At 43.6% G+C, this 13,935-nt stretch overlaps 1 protein-coding gene across 4 annotated transcripts in view; it reads left to right on the forward strand.

The window, feature by feature from the left end:
* The window catches only part of Sh3gl3 (SH3 domain containing GRB2 like 3, endophilin A3), an 88,596-nt gene extending 75,312 nt beyond the window's left edge, over nucleotides 1-13,284 (forward strand). For 2 of the 4 annotated variants that reach the window (XM_033761116.1, XM_010621176.3), the window contains exon 9: nucleotides 11,945-13,283. In XM_033761116.1, the coding sequence (XP_033617007.1) occupies nucleotides 11,945-12,150 (206 nt within the window). In that variant the 3' untranslated portion in view covers nucleotides 12,151-13,283. Of the gene's footprint in view, nucleotides 1-4,850; nucleotides 4,967-11,944 lie in introns of those variants that run through there. The other 2 variants (XM_033761115.1, XM_010621177.3) reach the window with 2 other exon arrangements.
* Nucleotides 13,285-13,935: the final 651 nt, after the last annotated feature.

A 13,935-nucleotide genomic window follows, 5' to 3' on the forward strand; every position in this document is an offset into this window, starting at 1 on the left:
ATATATATATGTTTTTGTTTGAGTTAAGCAGAACCGAGACACCAGGGCTTAGTCCTTGCCCCTTACTTCCAGCATGTACCTAAACAAAGGGACCCTTGGAGACAGGAACTAAGGGCCTCCAAGGTCTCCAGTACTGTGCTGCTACCCGCCACAGGGAGAGCTCAGCTTTCTTCCTTCTGGCCTCGTTGACTGGCGGTGTAATGAGTGCTTAGCTCTGTACAAATGAAAAGGCATCTGAACCGAAGCATCACTGAGGGCGGAAGGTGCTAGCATTTGAGCACCTACAACACACTGGGTGTTGCTATTTGATGCTTTATATACAAACCCATCTTATCCTTATAAAAATACTGTAAAACTGATGATAAAAAGAAAACCATGATGAGTAATAACAGTGTACTAGCAACTGCACTCGAGAACTCCCTGTGGGTCAGATACTGCACTAAATACTTCGCATACATTTCCAGCACAGTTTACATTCCCATTCTACAGATGAGTAGTGGGTATCCAGGAGGGTTAAATGAGATTTTCCCAGTCATAGAGCTAGTAAGTAGCAGGAGATGGGTGCTTTTTCTTATATAAGTACCGCACGCTAACAGATTGTACCCCTGGAGCTCTGACTCTTATAGATATTTTATTTTGTTAGTGAGGAAAACTGGAAAGTGATAAAAAATGTTCCAGAGCACCAGAATGGTTAATTTGCAAGACTCAGGATCACAAGGAATAAATGCTCAGCATGTGCGGTAGAAGGGTCTGCTGTATGCATCTGCTCAGGAGGACAAAAGCACTGAGACACAGTGCGTCCCTTGGCGTACTCACTGAGCTGTGCACATTCGAGCAGTTCCCTTCCTTCTTGGCCAGTAGCTCAGCTCCAGGGAGGTTAAGTTGTTAGACCAGTGATGTTCAGTCACATGTGCAGGAGGTGCTGTTGAGAAGTCTCCGTGTCTGTCACCTGCCTCCTTGGCTGCTCCAGACTCTCCCGTGTGCCATAGCTTGCTGGGTGCCTTTCCTGGAAGTTTCTCTTGGCAGCAGATCCGAGTCCCCATGTCACACATCCAGCATCGGGCTTCATGGATTTGTGGGTGGAATTTTCACGTGTAAAGGGGAACTATGCTGTTTGTTTCTCAGGCACAGTTTCAAAAGAAAATAGCATTTTATCTCCTGCATTAATGGGAAATTGCTTTCCATTAGGATTCAGAATGATTTGCACATAATGTTTATAAAGTAAAGGAAAAATGTCAAGCATTTCACTAACAATTTAAAGCAAAGCTCACAAGACTCTGCCAGAATTGAATTCCAAGAACATTTTCTTCACCATTTCTTCTTTCTAGAGAAAAAAAATATTAAGAGAAAGATGAAAGGACAGGGGTCAATTAGGCAGAGTGCATCATGGGACTGAGATGGAAGCTCTGATACCATCATGGCTGGGGAGTGAAGAGAATGAATAAAGTGAGCCAGAAACCGAGAAGGCAGGGTGGGGAGATCACAACTTGAAATGATGGATTGTAGACAAAAGTCCAAGTTCAGGCCCTGGCCAGGAGAGAGGAGCCCTGTCCAACCCCTCGTATGGATGGGTCATGTTGCTTTAGCAGCACACGCTGCCCCTCTGTCCCCGCAGAGAAAAGGAGGCCAAGGAAAGTCCTTGAGCTGAGCTGTGTGCTTAGGCAGTTCCCAGAAAACCAATTTTGAAGAAAATCACATAGGAACTTGTGACCTTTGCTTAAGTATTTTTTCCCATTACCAGAAGACTAGGGGACAAGATGTATCTCACATTTTTATCAATTCATTTATTTTTGCTGATTCTTATTCCCAGTGAAATTCTCAAAGAACATACCACTTCATGTAATGACAGGGAGGGGTTAAAGGCTCCAAACTGAGACCTATTTTAAAAATGGAGAAAAGTCCGAGACTCATTAACAAATGGTGTTCAGTTCCAACTGTGTGCTGCAGGCCTGTCAGAGTGAGGCAAAATAAATCTCTCAAATGACTTGTATTAAGACATTCTAACTCTCTTTAGGTATAAAAGAGACTTTTATAAATTTCTTGACACTTCTAAGGCTGCTCAGAAATAACTTCTACAGTGTAAGTCATTCCTCTCATTGGTGAAAGATCTCTAGGATTACATTAGAAAATAAACATTTATTCAAAAGTGAAATGTGAAGTTTAAAAGCTAAAGAAGACGAGCACTTTGCAAATAGAAGTGTATGCATTTTTACCTAAATTTCCAAAGAGGAAATTAAAATTTCCAAAGAGGGTAGAGTTCACTCAGTCAGCAAGTTCTTCCTTTTCTTTCCTTCTCTTTTCTCAGCCACCCTACCCAGCCTCCACCATGTCCATTCTCTAGATGTCAGTAATGGTTCAGAGTTCAGAGCCAAGGGTTCCAGGCAAGAGAGAAACAGGCAGGCAAACAGAAGTCCCACACTGAAATTCTCATTTTGGCACACATTGGCTGTGTGACTTTGGATAAGTTTCTTAGTGTCTCTGGACTGATTTGAACTTGCCCCTAAATGAAGAGATTGGGCTTCAGACATTCTAAGGTACTTTCTAGCTCTAAATATTGTGGTCACCGTGTTTATCTTTTGTGAGTACTTGGCATTCTTAAAAATTTCGAAGTGGAGAGGCTAAATATTTAATATTTTCTGAATTTAAAAAATAAAGTATGAACTGTGATTATGATTTTTGGTTTGGAGTCATGGATGAGGGAAAGAGGAAGAGTCCTTTTCTTTTCCAAACTGAAGAAAGCTTTGGAGGGAAAGGTTCTCTCACCACAGGGAATGGTTTCCTGTAATTCTTCTAAACAGTCTGTAAAAGGAGTTTTTGAAAAATAAGACATAACTTATAACTTACCTGTGGGAATTTTGATATGACTTAGCTAAAGTGGTTATTTAAAATCTCATATATTTTATAATAAGACATTTAATCTGTAAGCTAAGATTTAAAATACCATCATACAAATGTTAATATATGTAATTTTTTAAAAAAATAGCATAGATGTCACTTGTTTCTGGGGTTATAGACAGCTATGTTATGTGTTTCCATGGGTCGCTGTGTTTGACTCCACATGCATGGCACCCTCTGGCATTGTCCAACTTGTTACGGGTGCAAGCGTGAACCCTCTAGATCATGGGAATGAGCGGCATAGGAACCATGTAAGAAAATCGCCCAAGGCTGGTGAAAAATAGCTGACACCAAGCCTTGGGTCAGGATGGGACAAAGAGGAGAGTCTGCAGCCCACTGGGAAGCACTTGCTCTATCTCATGGGGGTGATTGGTGAGCAGCAGCCGCTGCCTCTTGTTTGAGAATGTGGCCCAGGACTGCCAGCTTTCCTGATTTTTCAAAAAGCCAGACGTCATATGTTTATGTGAAGTTTCCTAATGTTTCAATATTGGCAGACCAATTCACATTGTACAAAGTGAGCAGCGGGTCAAACAAAACACCATCTGCGAGCTGATTTCTGTGCCACTGGCCCAAAAGCCACCTCTCATTAAGGCTGCCATGCATCCTCCCCATTCTCATATCCCAGCACGGCAAAAACAGCCCACAGACCTTGGTCCTGGTTGCAGGAGAAGGACTGCTCGGGAAGCTTGATAAATACACAAGCCACAGCTTCCACAGAAGCTGTCATCCTGATAGACGAGCCGAGGCTCTGGAAGTGGAGGGATAGGCTGTATCTGTTAAACCCAAGTAATAAAAGCTGTGTGACTCGGGGAAGAGCAATACTCAGGTTAAAACAAATCATACATGCTTATCTTTATAGATTACAACGATTAAACCTGAGTTCCACTGCTGAGTAATTTTAACAAATTACATTTCCTATGGGTAAATACAAGGCAGTTATTGCTAGAAGAGAGTTTACAGACTTCTACTAGACTTCACTCAGTGGTTTATAACTTACTCATCATGAACTTAAAATTTGTGGAACAGGAAATCGAACTAGTCCTGAGCTAGTTTCCCAAATTTGCATCCTGCACACCAATGATGGCGGACCTTTCAGAGCTTCCAATGATAACAAACAGCTGTCTGAGGCACGCCTGCCATAGGCCCACTACCACTGCCACTGTACTCCCTCCAACGGGCACAGATAGTTTTCTAAAGATGGAGACCAGAGTAATTTTTGGGGTATTTATCAGGATTATTCGCCAGTGTTGTGAGCTAAAGAGAAAGCATTAGTTCTAAAAGAATTGTGCTACAAAAATTAGATATTCTAAATGGGGGGGGTGAATTATAACTCCCGAAAGGAGTTTCAACCAGATGTTTTAGTTCTAATTCAAAAGAAATGACGTTGAATGGGTTGAGCATGGTGCCTGGCTTGTGGCACATACTTGGTGTTTGAGAATGAGTCTGAGCTGGAAATAAACTTGGAAGTGCCAAACCAGGTCTCTGCCCCAACATGGTAGGGAGGAGCTGTGTAGCCAGATGATGCAGGTACTGTCAGATCTCAAGGTGATTTGCCTGTGGCATCACAGCTTCCGGAAGGAGACTCGGGCCCCATTCCTGGTGTGCTGCTGACTCCTTTTACAGGCACCTTCCTCCCTGCTCTTTGGCTGCCCTGGGGCTGAAACACCTTTGACCTTGGGAACCTCCTACCAGGAAGTGAGTAGCAACTGAACCCCAGGTGAAGGGGTCTCTGGAGTCAGAGAGAATCCCAAATCCCAGCACTGTCACTTCATACTTCTGGGTCTCAGTTTTGCTGCCTAAGCCATGGGGATTATGACCCCACCTGCACAGGATTATTCTGAGGATTTAGTTAGAGCTAATGTGAATTAGAGGTGCAAGGCGGGTGCTTGCTACAGCGTAAGAGCCCACTGTGCAGCAGCTGTTCATGCTACATAATTGGTTATCTGATTTCCCAGCTTACAGCAGACTGGAACCAGCAGATTAGAAGGGCTCGAGGGACAAGGGACGGCTTCGGGAAGGCCAGTGGCAGCAGGAGAAAGTGGCAGGTCGGAGAAAAGCTCTAAAAAGCAGGAGCAAAAGCTCAAAAGGCACAGCAGTCTGGGGCATTTACTAAAAGACCGAGTGCCCTTGCCAGGTCAGTAGCTTCCTGCAGACACCGCTCCTCATCCTGGGACTGGGGCTCTGTGGCAACAGTGGGGTGTGGCATTGTCCTCCCATCCCTTTCTCCAAAGAAGCAGGCGTGTGTGTCTGGGAGGTGGGGTGTGGGTGATTGCTTTTCAGTGTGGATTTGTTGACCAAGTGCTTCCAAATCATGAAATCCCCAAAGTCAGGGCCAGCAGAGGAGAGAAAGCAGTGGGCTCCTTTGATGGCCTGAAAATATGTCAAGTACAACAAAAGAGCTATGAGTTTTCCTGCTAGAGAGAACAGGACACTGCTTGCCCTACTGGCCAGGGTTAGAAATAGAGCCTCTGAGAACAGCTTCCAGACCCCCATGGAGGACAGAGGCGGGAGAATGAGCGAGAACAAGCACAGGCTGCAGAAATGTCACTGTGCCCAACACTGTCTCTGCCCTGGTGTCTAGTCCATGGTCTGGAGTGGACACTGTGTGGAACTGAAACCTTCACTGCTTGCTCTGAGTCAGAAGCTCTGCAGAGGAAGGTGGGACAGAGGCGAAATCTCCCAAAGGACATTCCTTAAAGGGCAGGGAAGACAGGGCTCTGGGCAGCACCCTGAAGATCAGGATAGGATTTAGGGACACAAAGCTCTTAGAGTGTTCAGGGCAGGCCCTATTTTGGTCCAGAAGCTCATTCCAGGCCCATCTGGTGCCCACCTCTTCCCCGAAGATAGCTCAGAAAGGAGGGGACAAACTCACCTACTGACAATTCCTGGGAGAACCACGTGGCCACAAAGGGCACAGATGCTGGGCCTAGATGGACGTTGATTCTCAGCACTCCTGCTTCATTGTGTTGAATCTCAGTTTCTTCAGCCCATAAATTAGGGAAATAGCGATACCTAATAATAGGACTTCTCTGGGAATTAATCCATTAACAACTGTGAGGCATTGTTGTTTTACCTCAGCACTTGATGAACACAGACACCATGATTCCATCCCGATAGCTGAGTGTGGCTAGGGAATTGTGGGAGAGGATGCTGCAACCTGATCAGAGTGCCTGCCATTTCTGTATGTAAGCAACACATTTTGCAGTGTGAGCAAAACAAACAAACAAACAATGGTGAAGCTGGGCATAGTGGTACACACTTGTATTTCCAGGATGGCAAGTTCAAGCCTAGCCTAGGTCACTTAGCAAGACCTATTTACCAAAAAAAAAAAGTTAGAGGGGATGGAGATGTAGCTCAGTGTAAAACCCCTTGGTTCAATACCTAGTACTGAAAAAAAAAATTTTAAAAGGTAAAGTCATAGGAAGGAGATTACAGTTAAAACAAGAGGGGACCCTGTATTGTTAGAAAATGGACCATATTATTTCCAGGAGGGAAATTAAATCTATTTTAAGGAGAAAATAGTTTCCCTACCTATTGTGTGTTGCCGATAAATGTATGTATTGTCTGGTCATCTCAAATTTCTCTGATTCCACTAAGCCAGGTGTGGGAGTGGGAGCAGCAAACATGGGGTCCAGGGAGGCAGGAGGGGCTGCCCCAGGTGGCAGCTAGTGCACAGGAAAAAGCAGAAGGGCAGGGGTGGTGGAGGAGTAGGCACAGAATGGCAGGGGAAGGAGGGTGTGACTGTTCAGCAAGATGGGCTCACATTCCCTTACGAGAAGTTTTCAAGAGAGGTGCCGGCTTCCAGTGGTGCCTTGTGGATGCTGTGTCTACTACAGGGCTAAAGATCCCACCCATGGAGGAGATGTAGCCCGTTCTGTCTGCACTTGGGTTCCCTTTGTGAGTTGGCTTATCTTTTTGTGAAGGGAAGTTTCAGTCACTGTCACTCAGGTGAGCACAAACCTCTTTCCTCTCTGACTGAACTGAACTTGCCTAGGAGCTTTCATTTAGGCCAGTGGCAGAAGCAACTTAATCTTTTTTCCATTTCTGCTGTTGGCCAGAAAAAAAAATTAATCTTTTTTCCATTTCTTCTAATGGTGGAAAAAAATTAATCTTGCCATTTCATGGTACCTCAGTCTCTTCCAATAGAAAGTATAGATGATCCCCATTTATTACTTAGTCAATTCAAGACTTAAACACAGTAAATTCGGAGCAGAAATTCTTTTCAGGGCTGAGTTTTCTCTGAGCTCCTCTCCTCTCATGTGTTTACCCTAAGATGTTGCCTGGGTTCAAAGGGAGTTGATGGAGGATCCTTGTGACAGGAGAGGAGGTGACTTGTCACAGGACCTGTGCCCCATTCTCTGCCTCTGGTTGCCATGTCTCTGGACCCTGAGTCCTGTGTACGCGCCTGCAGGTAGCCTCTGGCCTAACTGGACCCTCAGCTTTTCTTCATGGTGTTGATCAGCTTTCCATTATTGTGACCGAACAACTAACATCTACAAAAGATAGGTTTCTTTTGGCTTGCAGTTTCAGGGGTTTCCATGGTCCACTGGCCCCAAGGCCAGAACATCATGGTAGAGAAAAGCTGCTCACCTCATGGCAGCCAGGAAGCAGACTGAGAGAAGGAAAGAGCCAGAGAGAGTGGAAGGGGCCAAAGAAAAAGAACACACCCTTCCAGGTCACACCTTAGTGACCCACCTGCTCTAGCCAGGCTCCACCTCCTAATAGCACCTTCAGCTGTGGGATCGATGAGGTTGGCACTCCAGTGATCCATCACCTTCTGAAAGCCCCACTTTTGAATATATGAGCCTTTTGGGGACTGCTTTTGATCCAAACCTTAATACCATCAGCTGATACATGAGATTTGTTCACAGTTCATGGGGATCCTGCCCTGCTTAATTAGACCACCCCAACATTTCACCTGTCTTGATCCTCCTTTCTAGTTTAGAACAGTTGGGTAACCTGCCTTTCCAGAGCTCCAGTGGGACGTGGGGCTTAAGACCACCTCCCCCAGGGTGAGGTCCAGCTCTTTCTCACCCCATCCCCTCCAGAAGAGCATATATATCCTCTGAGAGTGGCAGGAAACTGTCCTTCCTTCTCCATGGCTTATAATAAAATTTCTAGGATCAGAGTCCTTAAGCTCTGGTTCTTTGGAGCCTGAAGTTTCTCTCTCTCTCTCTCTCTCTCTCTCTCTCTCTCTCTCACACACACACACACACACACACACACACACACACACACTGGCTTTGTTGTGAAAGCCTAAAAGCCTTGGCTTTCACAGCTGAAATGGCATCACTTTGGAACTTAAAGCTCAACATCGACTTCTTTGTACATTTTCAGGTTCTGCCCTTTCCCGAGGTACAGGAGGCCCCACAACAAAACATACGAAGTACACAGGAGATATTTCCAAGTATCATCTTGTCCTGCTGCATGTGTAATTCAGGGCAGTATCTGAGCCATGGAGGATGGGAATCCATCAGGCATCTGTGCTGTTAAAAATCGTGCAGGGTGTTGTGGCCCACAGAGGAGAGCAGAGAGCCACATGAGTTACTTAAATTGGGAACTCTGGCTCAGGGTCTTTTTGGTCTCAGGAGAGAAGCTGTGCCTTGGGTTTATGTGCTGATGGAGTGTGATGTGAGTGCTGCTCCCAGAATGTCCAGGTGGGCAAAGTGGCAGTGGTCCTTTGCTGGGAAAGAGTGAAGTGAGAGGTGCGTACCATGCCTATTCTCTGATGTGTGACACACAGGTGGTGGCTTACACAAGTGCTCTGCCTGCCATTTAGTATGGACTTTGGTCATTGCAGGTGGCTTGTACAATAAATGGGAGAGGAAGACAGCGTTAGCCTCATAGTACAATAGCCAGCAAACATCGTGACAGTTGTTGCATTGTTGCAGATTATGTAGAAGGTGATTACGTAGCAAGGTAGGTCACAGTATGGGGGCTGGAGGCCTGGAGTCTCGTTCTGATGTGGCTATTAGCCTAGGGGTCTTGTCGGTGTGGTCTCTTGGAGACATTGCCATCTCTTCTTCAAGAAGGGGAGGGTTCATAAAAGATGCCGAATTTCCTTCTGGCATTTACATTCTGTGTTTGAGGAAATGTTTCCTGAGGATTCTTTATGTCTTGGCACCTGACTCCTCTTAAAAACTGGTAGAGGGAGAAATGATCAAAGAATGCTAGTTATTTTTATGAGCCACATTAAGACAGTTGAAACTTAATGTCATTGACTAACTCATGGTTCGAGTTGCTGTGGTAATCAGCCTCCAGCTCCTCCACACTCAGAAGCACTGTGTAACCAAAGGAAACAGTGAAAGGGTTCTTTTTTGGAAACACTTGATTCCTCTGTGCTTCCAGATCACCGAATCCTATTCATTTCTAAGCTACAGCATTTAAATCCTTCTGCTCCTCAACTCCGTCATTATGACTAAGGGAAGTACAGGGTTTCTCATGAAAGGAGCTACCCAGAGGAAGGAAGAGTCAGGGGTGCACTAGAGGTCACTTCGGGGGGAACCAGAGGCTAAGGCTGAGCTGCCTGTGGGTCACCAATGGGAGAGAGAGGGAGAAATGCGCTCACCACTGCCACATTCCCTTCCTCACCAGCTGAAGCTCACCAGGTCTCCAACCTCTGGGGAAGGACCATGGAGGAAAGAGAGAATCCATTGGTGGTGCTCAGTCTCCCCTGGACATTGAGAAGATCTGGGAAACTTAAAACTGTACTGATGCCTGGCCCCATTTCCTGGGCATCTGATTTCATTGGCCAGGTTTATCCTGGGAATGGGGCCCGTGGAAGTGCTGCTGAGCAGAGAATCCAGCCCCATGTTCAGAAACTCATAATTCCTGGATACTTTGGGGGTGATTTCACCCCAAATTTCCAGAATGAATATTTTAGAAAATAGTGAAGAAACATTTAATCTTAAAAATAAAGCCTGACAAGAATGCAAAATAAAATCATCTCACTTTTAAATTACTGATACAAAAATCTTAAAATAGTAACAGACTTAATCTAACCAAATAATACAAGCATAATACATGAACTAGTGTGGTTTCTTTAAGAGATCAGTCATTTTTTAAAACTCCTAAAATTAATCTTATTAATACTCAAAATGCATGACGTAGTAAAAATTGAAATGAGATTTTTGTGGGAGAAACTGGATACAATGATAGAAAAATTTACTTGATAAAATTATTTTATGAGAATAGATAACAAATTTTGAAAGAGAAGTGTAATGACTAAGAAATTGCTTTACTAGTTATTAATAATCATTTTAAAGCTACAATATTTAAACTGATATTTATAATATTTAAACTATTGCCACAATGGATCAGTGGAACAAAATAGAAAATAAAATAGATCCCAGTATCTATAATTATTAAATAAGTAATAAAAATAAAGGTAGTACTTTAAATTAGTGGAGAATATGGATTATTCATTAAATTATGTTAGTATAATTGCCTAAGCATTATTAAAAACAATAGACCTTACCTTTTTTGCCCACATCCAAACAGATTAAAAGTTAAAGTTCTAATATGAAAAAAATTAAATGAAAACACTAGAATGTAGCTAGCTATGTTTAGTATTGATACATTATGTTAGTTCATAAATAATGAATGAAAAGTTTTTTTCCTGCTTATATTGTTTTAATTTTCTATATTTGTACCCAAACAAAATAGAAACCATATTTCTTACCCATCACCAGCACGAAGTGCAAAAACAAAATAAAAAAAAACCCGAAACAAAAAATAATAAATGATGATAAGCTGGGAATGTTTTTATCAAAATGACAGATCAAAGGCCAGTAATGTTTGTATCAAATGTGACAGAGGGTCAAGGAGCTCCTAAAATCTTATTAAAATAAAATAATAATAGAATAATAAATTGAAAGTAAATGTCAAATGTCTTGGAAAAATCATTTTATATGACCATCAGATCCCCGTGTAGGAATTTATGCTCAAGAAAAATTGCATGTTTGTATGTGTGTATACGTGGATAAACATATATGCTTTTTTTCCAAAGACTTGTCTATGAAAGCCAAGAGGGAATGAAAGAGAAGGAAGAAAGGAGGAGAGAGAAAAAGGGAGAGAGAAGAGAAGGAAAGAAGAAAGGGAGGGAAGGGGAAAGAAAGGGAAGGGAAGAGAGAAGAAAAGAAAGGAAAGAAACAAAAAAAAGGAAGGACTTCCAATTTCCAATGATAGATTAAAGAAATTGTATTATATTGACATGGTTAACAGCTGGCCAGTAAAAGGAATCTGGGAGAATAGTTACAAGGTACATACAAGGAGATGCTTTAATGAAAACAGCTATATGTAAATATATACACAGATAGATTCACAAAGATGCCTGAAAGCTGAAAGCTTCACATTGGTTGTCTCTGAGTAGGTTACAGCTGACTTCAAACTTGTATACACTTATTTTCCTCTCCTGTCACAACTGCCACGTTGTAGGAGCAGTACAAAACACTGTTTCAAATGTTCTTCTGAGAATTCTGGGCTTGATATAATAGCCTCAAGACACCGGGCTAGTCTCTGAACATTCTGCTCATCGTACCTGGCTCACTCCTCTCCTTTTGTCCCCATCCTGCCCGAGTCCAGCTGCTGGTTACCAGTTGCGGAAGAAGATGTCTCTGACCATGGCGGCTTCTTCGATCTGCTCTCCTCGGAGCTGTCGGTCATAAGTGATCAGCACTTCAGCTCTGTCCTTTAGATGTTCCCCCCATCCCACCTCGTTTCCACTGGCTAGAGTTGGGCCTTGTGATTCTTCTGCACCTGCCTTGGGCTTTAGGCCAGGCTGGGTGGCCTCGCCAAGCACTCAGGCTTAGCATAGACAAGCTTTTGCTTAGAAGGACTCAGGGGATGGACCCTGAGCCTGGGAGGTCAGCTGAGGCAGCCTGGGAGCTGAGGAAGCCAGAGACCACAAACAGACCCCAGAGAGAGGGGAGGACCCAGGGCCGTCACGGGCAGGAAGTCAGGGCTGCTCTTCCTTCCAGATGTTCGTCCACTTCCCAGGGACAATCTGCATTGTTAACCTGTGCTTTTTGTCTCCATATCATGCGGACAGGTTCTAACATTCCCGTGGACCAGCCCTGCTGTCGTGGTCTCTATGATTTCGAGCCAGAAAACCAAGGAGAATTAGGATTTAAAGAAGGGGACATCATTACATTAACCAATCAAATAGATGAAAACTGGTATGAAGGAATTATACATGGGGAATCCGGATTCTTTCCTATTAATTACGTGGAAGTGATTGTGCCTTTACCTCAGTAAATGTGTAACTCAAACTTTGGACATACTTTCGTGACTGAAATGAATTCACACCGATGTTCTCACTGTGTGGTGTTCTGTGACCTCTGTGCTCTCTGACCAACTTAATGACTTTTATATGTGTGTTCTCTTTCTAATGTATTTTGTATCGATTTAATTTGTAAATGATTTTCTTGTTCTCACTACATACAAATAGTTATCTTCTTTGCTTATTGTTCTAATAAGTCATTGGTTAAGTGTATTTGCTTCTGGTTGCTAAAAAATAAATCATACCCATTGCCAGTATGTCAGCAAATTGCCTATATACTGTTCAGCTGCAATGGAATGCAACATTTGAAACTAAGAAATGCTAAGTATTTTGTTTCTTGACACTACTGGTGGCATCTGGTCTTTTCACTCTTCCTCATGTTTTAAGCTTACCTGTGAATAGCCCAATAAATACGACCCACTGTGTTGGCAAAAGGCCTTGGTGATTTTTAATGTTGAGTCGATTTTTAAGCATTGTTAAGATTGCAGATTCCTCCTGTGCCCACTGGATGATGAGGGATCACAGCTGGAGGCTCCGATGATAGTTCCTGAAGACACTGGCAGACACAAGCAGGGCCTTCACCATGCATGGAGTCATTCCAGCCATAGCATGGACAGCCTTCTACCTGCTTTCAAGTTTGTTTATGAAAGAGCCCAACTCAAGCCTTGCCATCAAGTGTCAGGTGGGTTTCTCAGGAAAGTGCTGTGGATGCTCAGGAAGTAATGTGGCCAGGAGTTGAGCTGAGTGTCCACAATGCGTGACCACTAGGTTCATTGAACCAGGGTAGGCACACATCACTTGCTTTGGCCCAGCCAGGACAGTAGCAATCCTAGGGCACAAAGTATTGTTCCTCTTTTGTAAAGGAGACTCATCAGATGGCTTCCAGGATCAACAACTCAGTAGTGGCAGAGGCAGAGTTTGAACTCAGGTTGTTTGATGCCCCCCACCGCCCATTTGTCTTCATCATTGGCACTTGTAACAACTGCTCCTAAACCAGGTGATTAAACTAGTTTTCCCAGTCTTCTGGGTCCATGGTGGTCAGCAAATTTGTGACAATGTGCTTTCCTGCCAGCCAGCTACAAGTTCGTGCACACAAACACACACACACACACACACACACACACACACACACACACACACACACACACACACACACACACACACACCTTATCCAAAACAGTTGCACATCTTGTGTCTGCAGTAAAATAACAATACTGGCTATCGTTTATGGAAGACCTGGTGTGTATGTACCAGGTGGTCTACCAGGCACTTTACATGAACAAACCCATTTGATCCTTATAAAGAAAGCACCCCCTGAGCTAAACCTGACCCTGATGCCTGTTTTCCAGTTCAGGGAACTGAGATGCAGAAAAGCTGAGTAACTTGTCCAGTGTCAACACTTTATAATGAGCAGAGCTGGGGTTTTCACCCAGATGGCCTCCAACCAGGCTCATGGCCTTCACCATTCTACACTGCCTCTCTTCATAGGTGTTTGTTTACATAAATTCACAAATTGGACCTTTTCTATACACCGTTAGCTGCCACAGTAGAAATTTATGAAGCAAATGAACCTAGAGCCTTTCTGAATGTCTGAAGTATGTTTTGGTAACTTGCTTGGGAAATAAACAGTAACTGAAGTTCACTAAGAGGTATCCATGAAGCTCTGGTTTAGTAATAAACAAGTCAGCAATTTATATTTGATTTCTTTTGAGCAATTTGCATGGTGCTTGCGTCAGCGGACAGCTGCTATAGAGGAGCAG

This window comes from Fukomys damarensis, unplaced genomic scaffold, assembly GCF_012274545.1.
Source record: "Fukomys damarensis isolate Sample0158 unplaced genomic scaffold, DMR_v1.0_HiC HiC_scaffold_7, whole genome shotgun sequence".
NCBI classification, from domain to species: domain Eukaryota; kingdom Metazoa; phylum Chordata; class Mammalia; order Rodentia; family Bathyergidae; genus Fukomys; species Fukomys damarensis.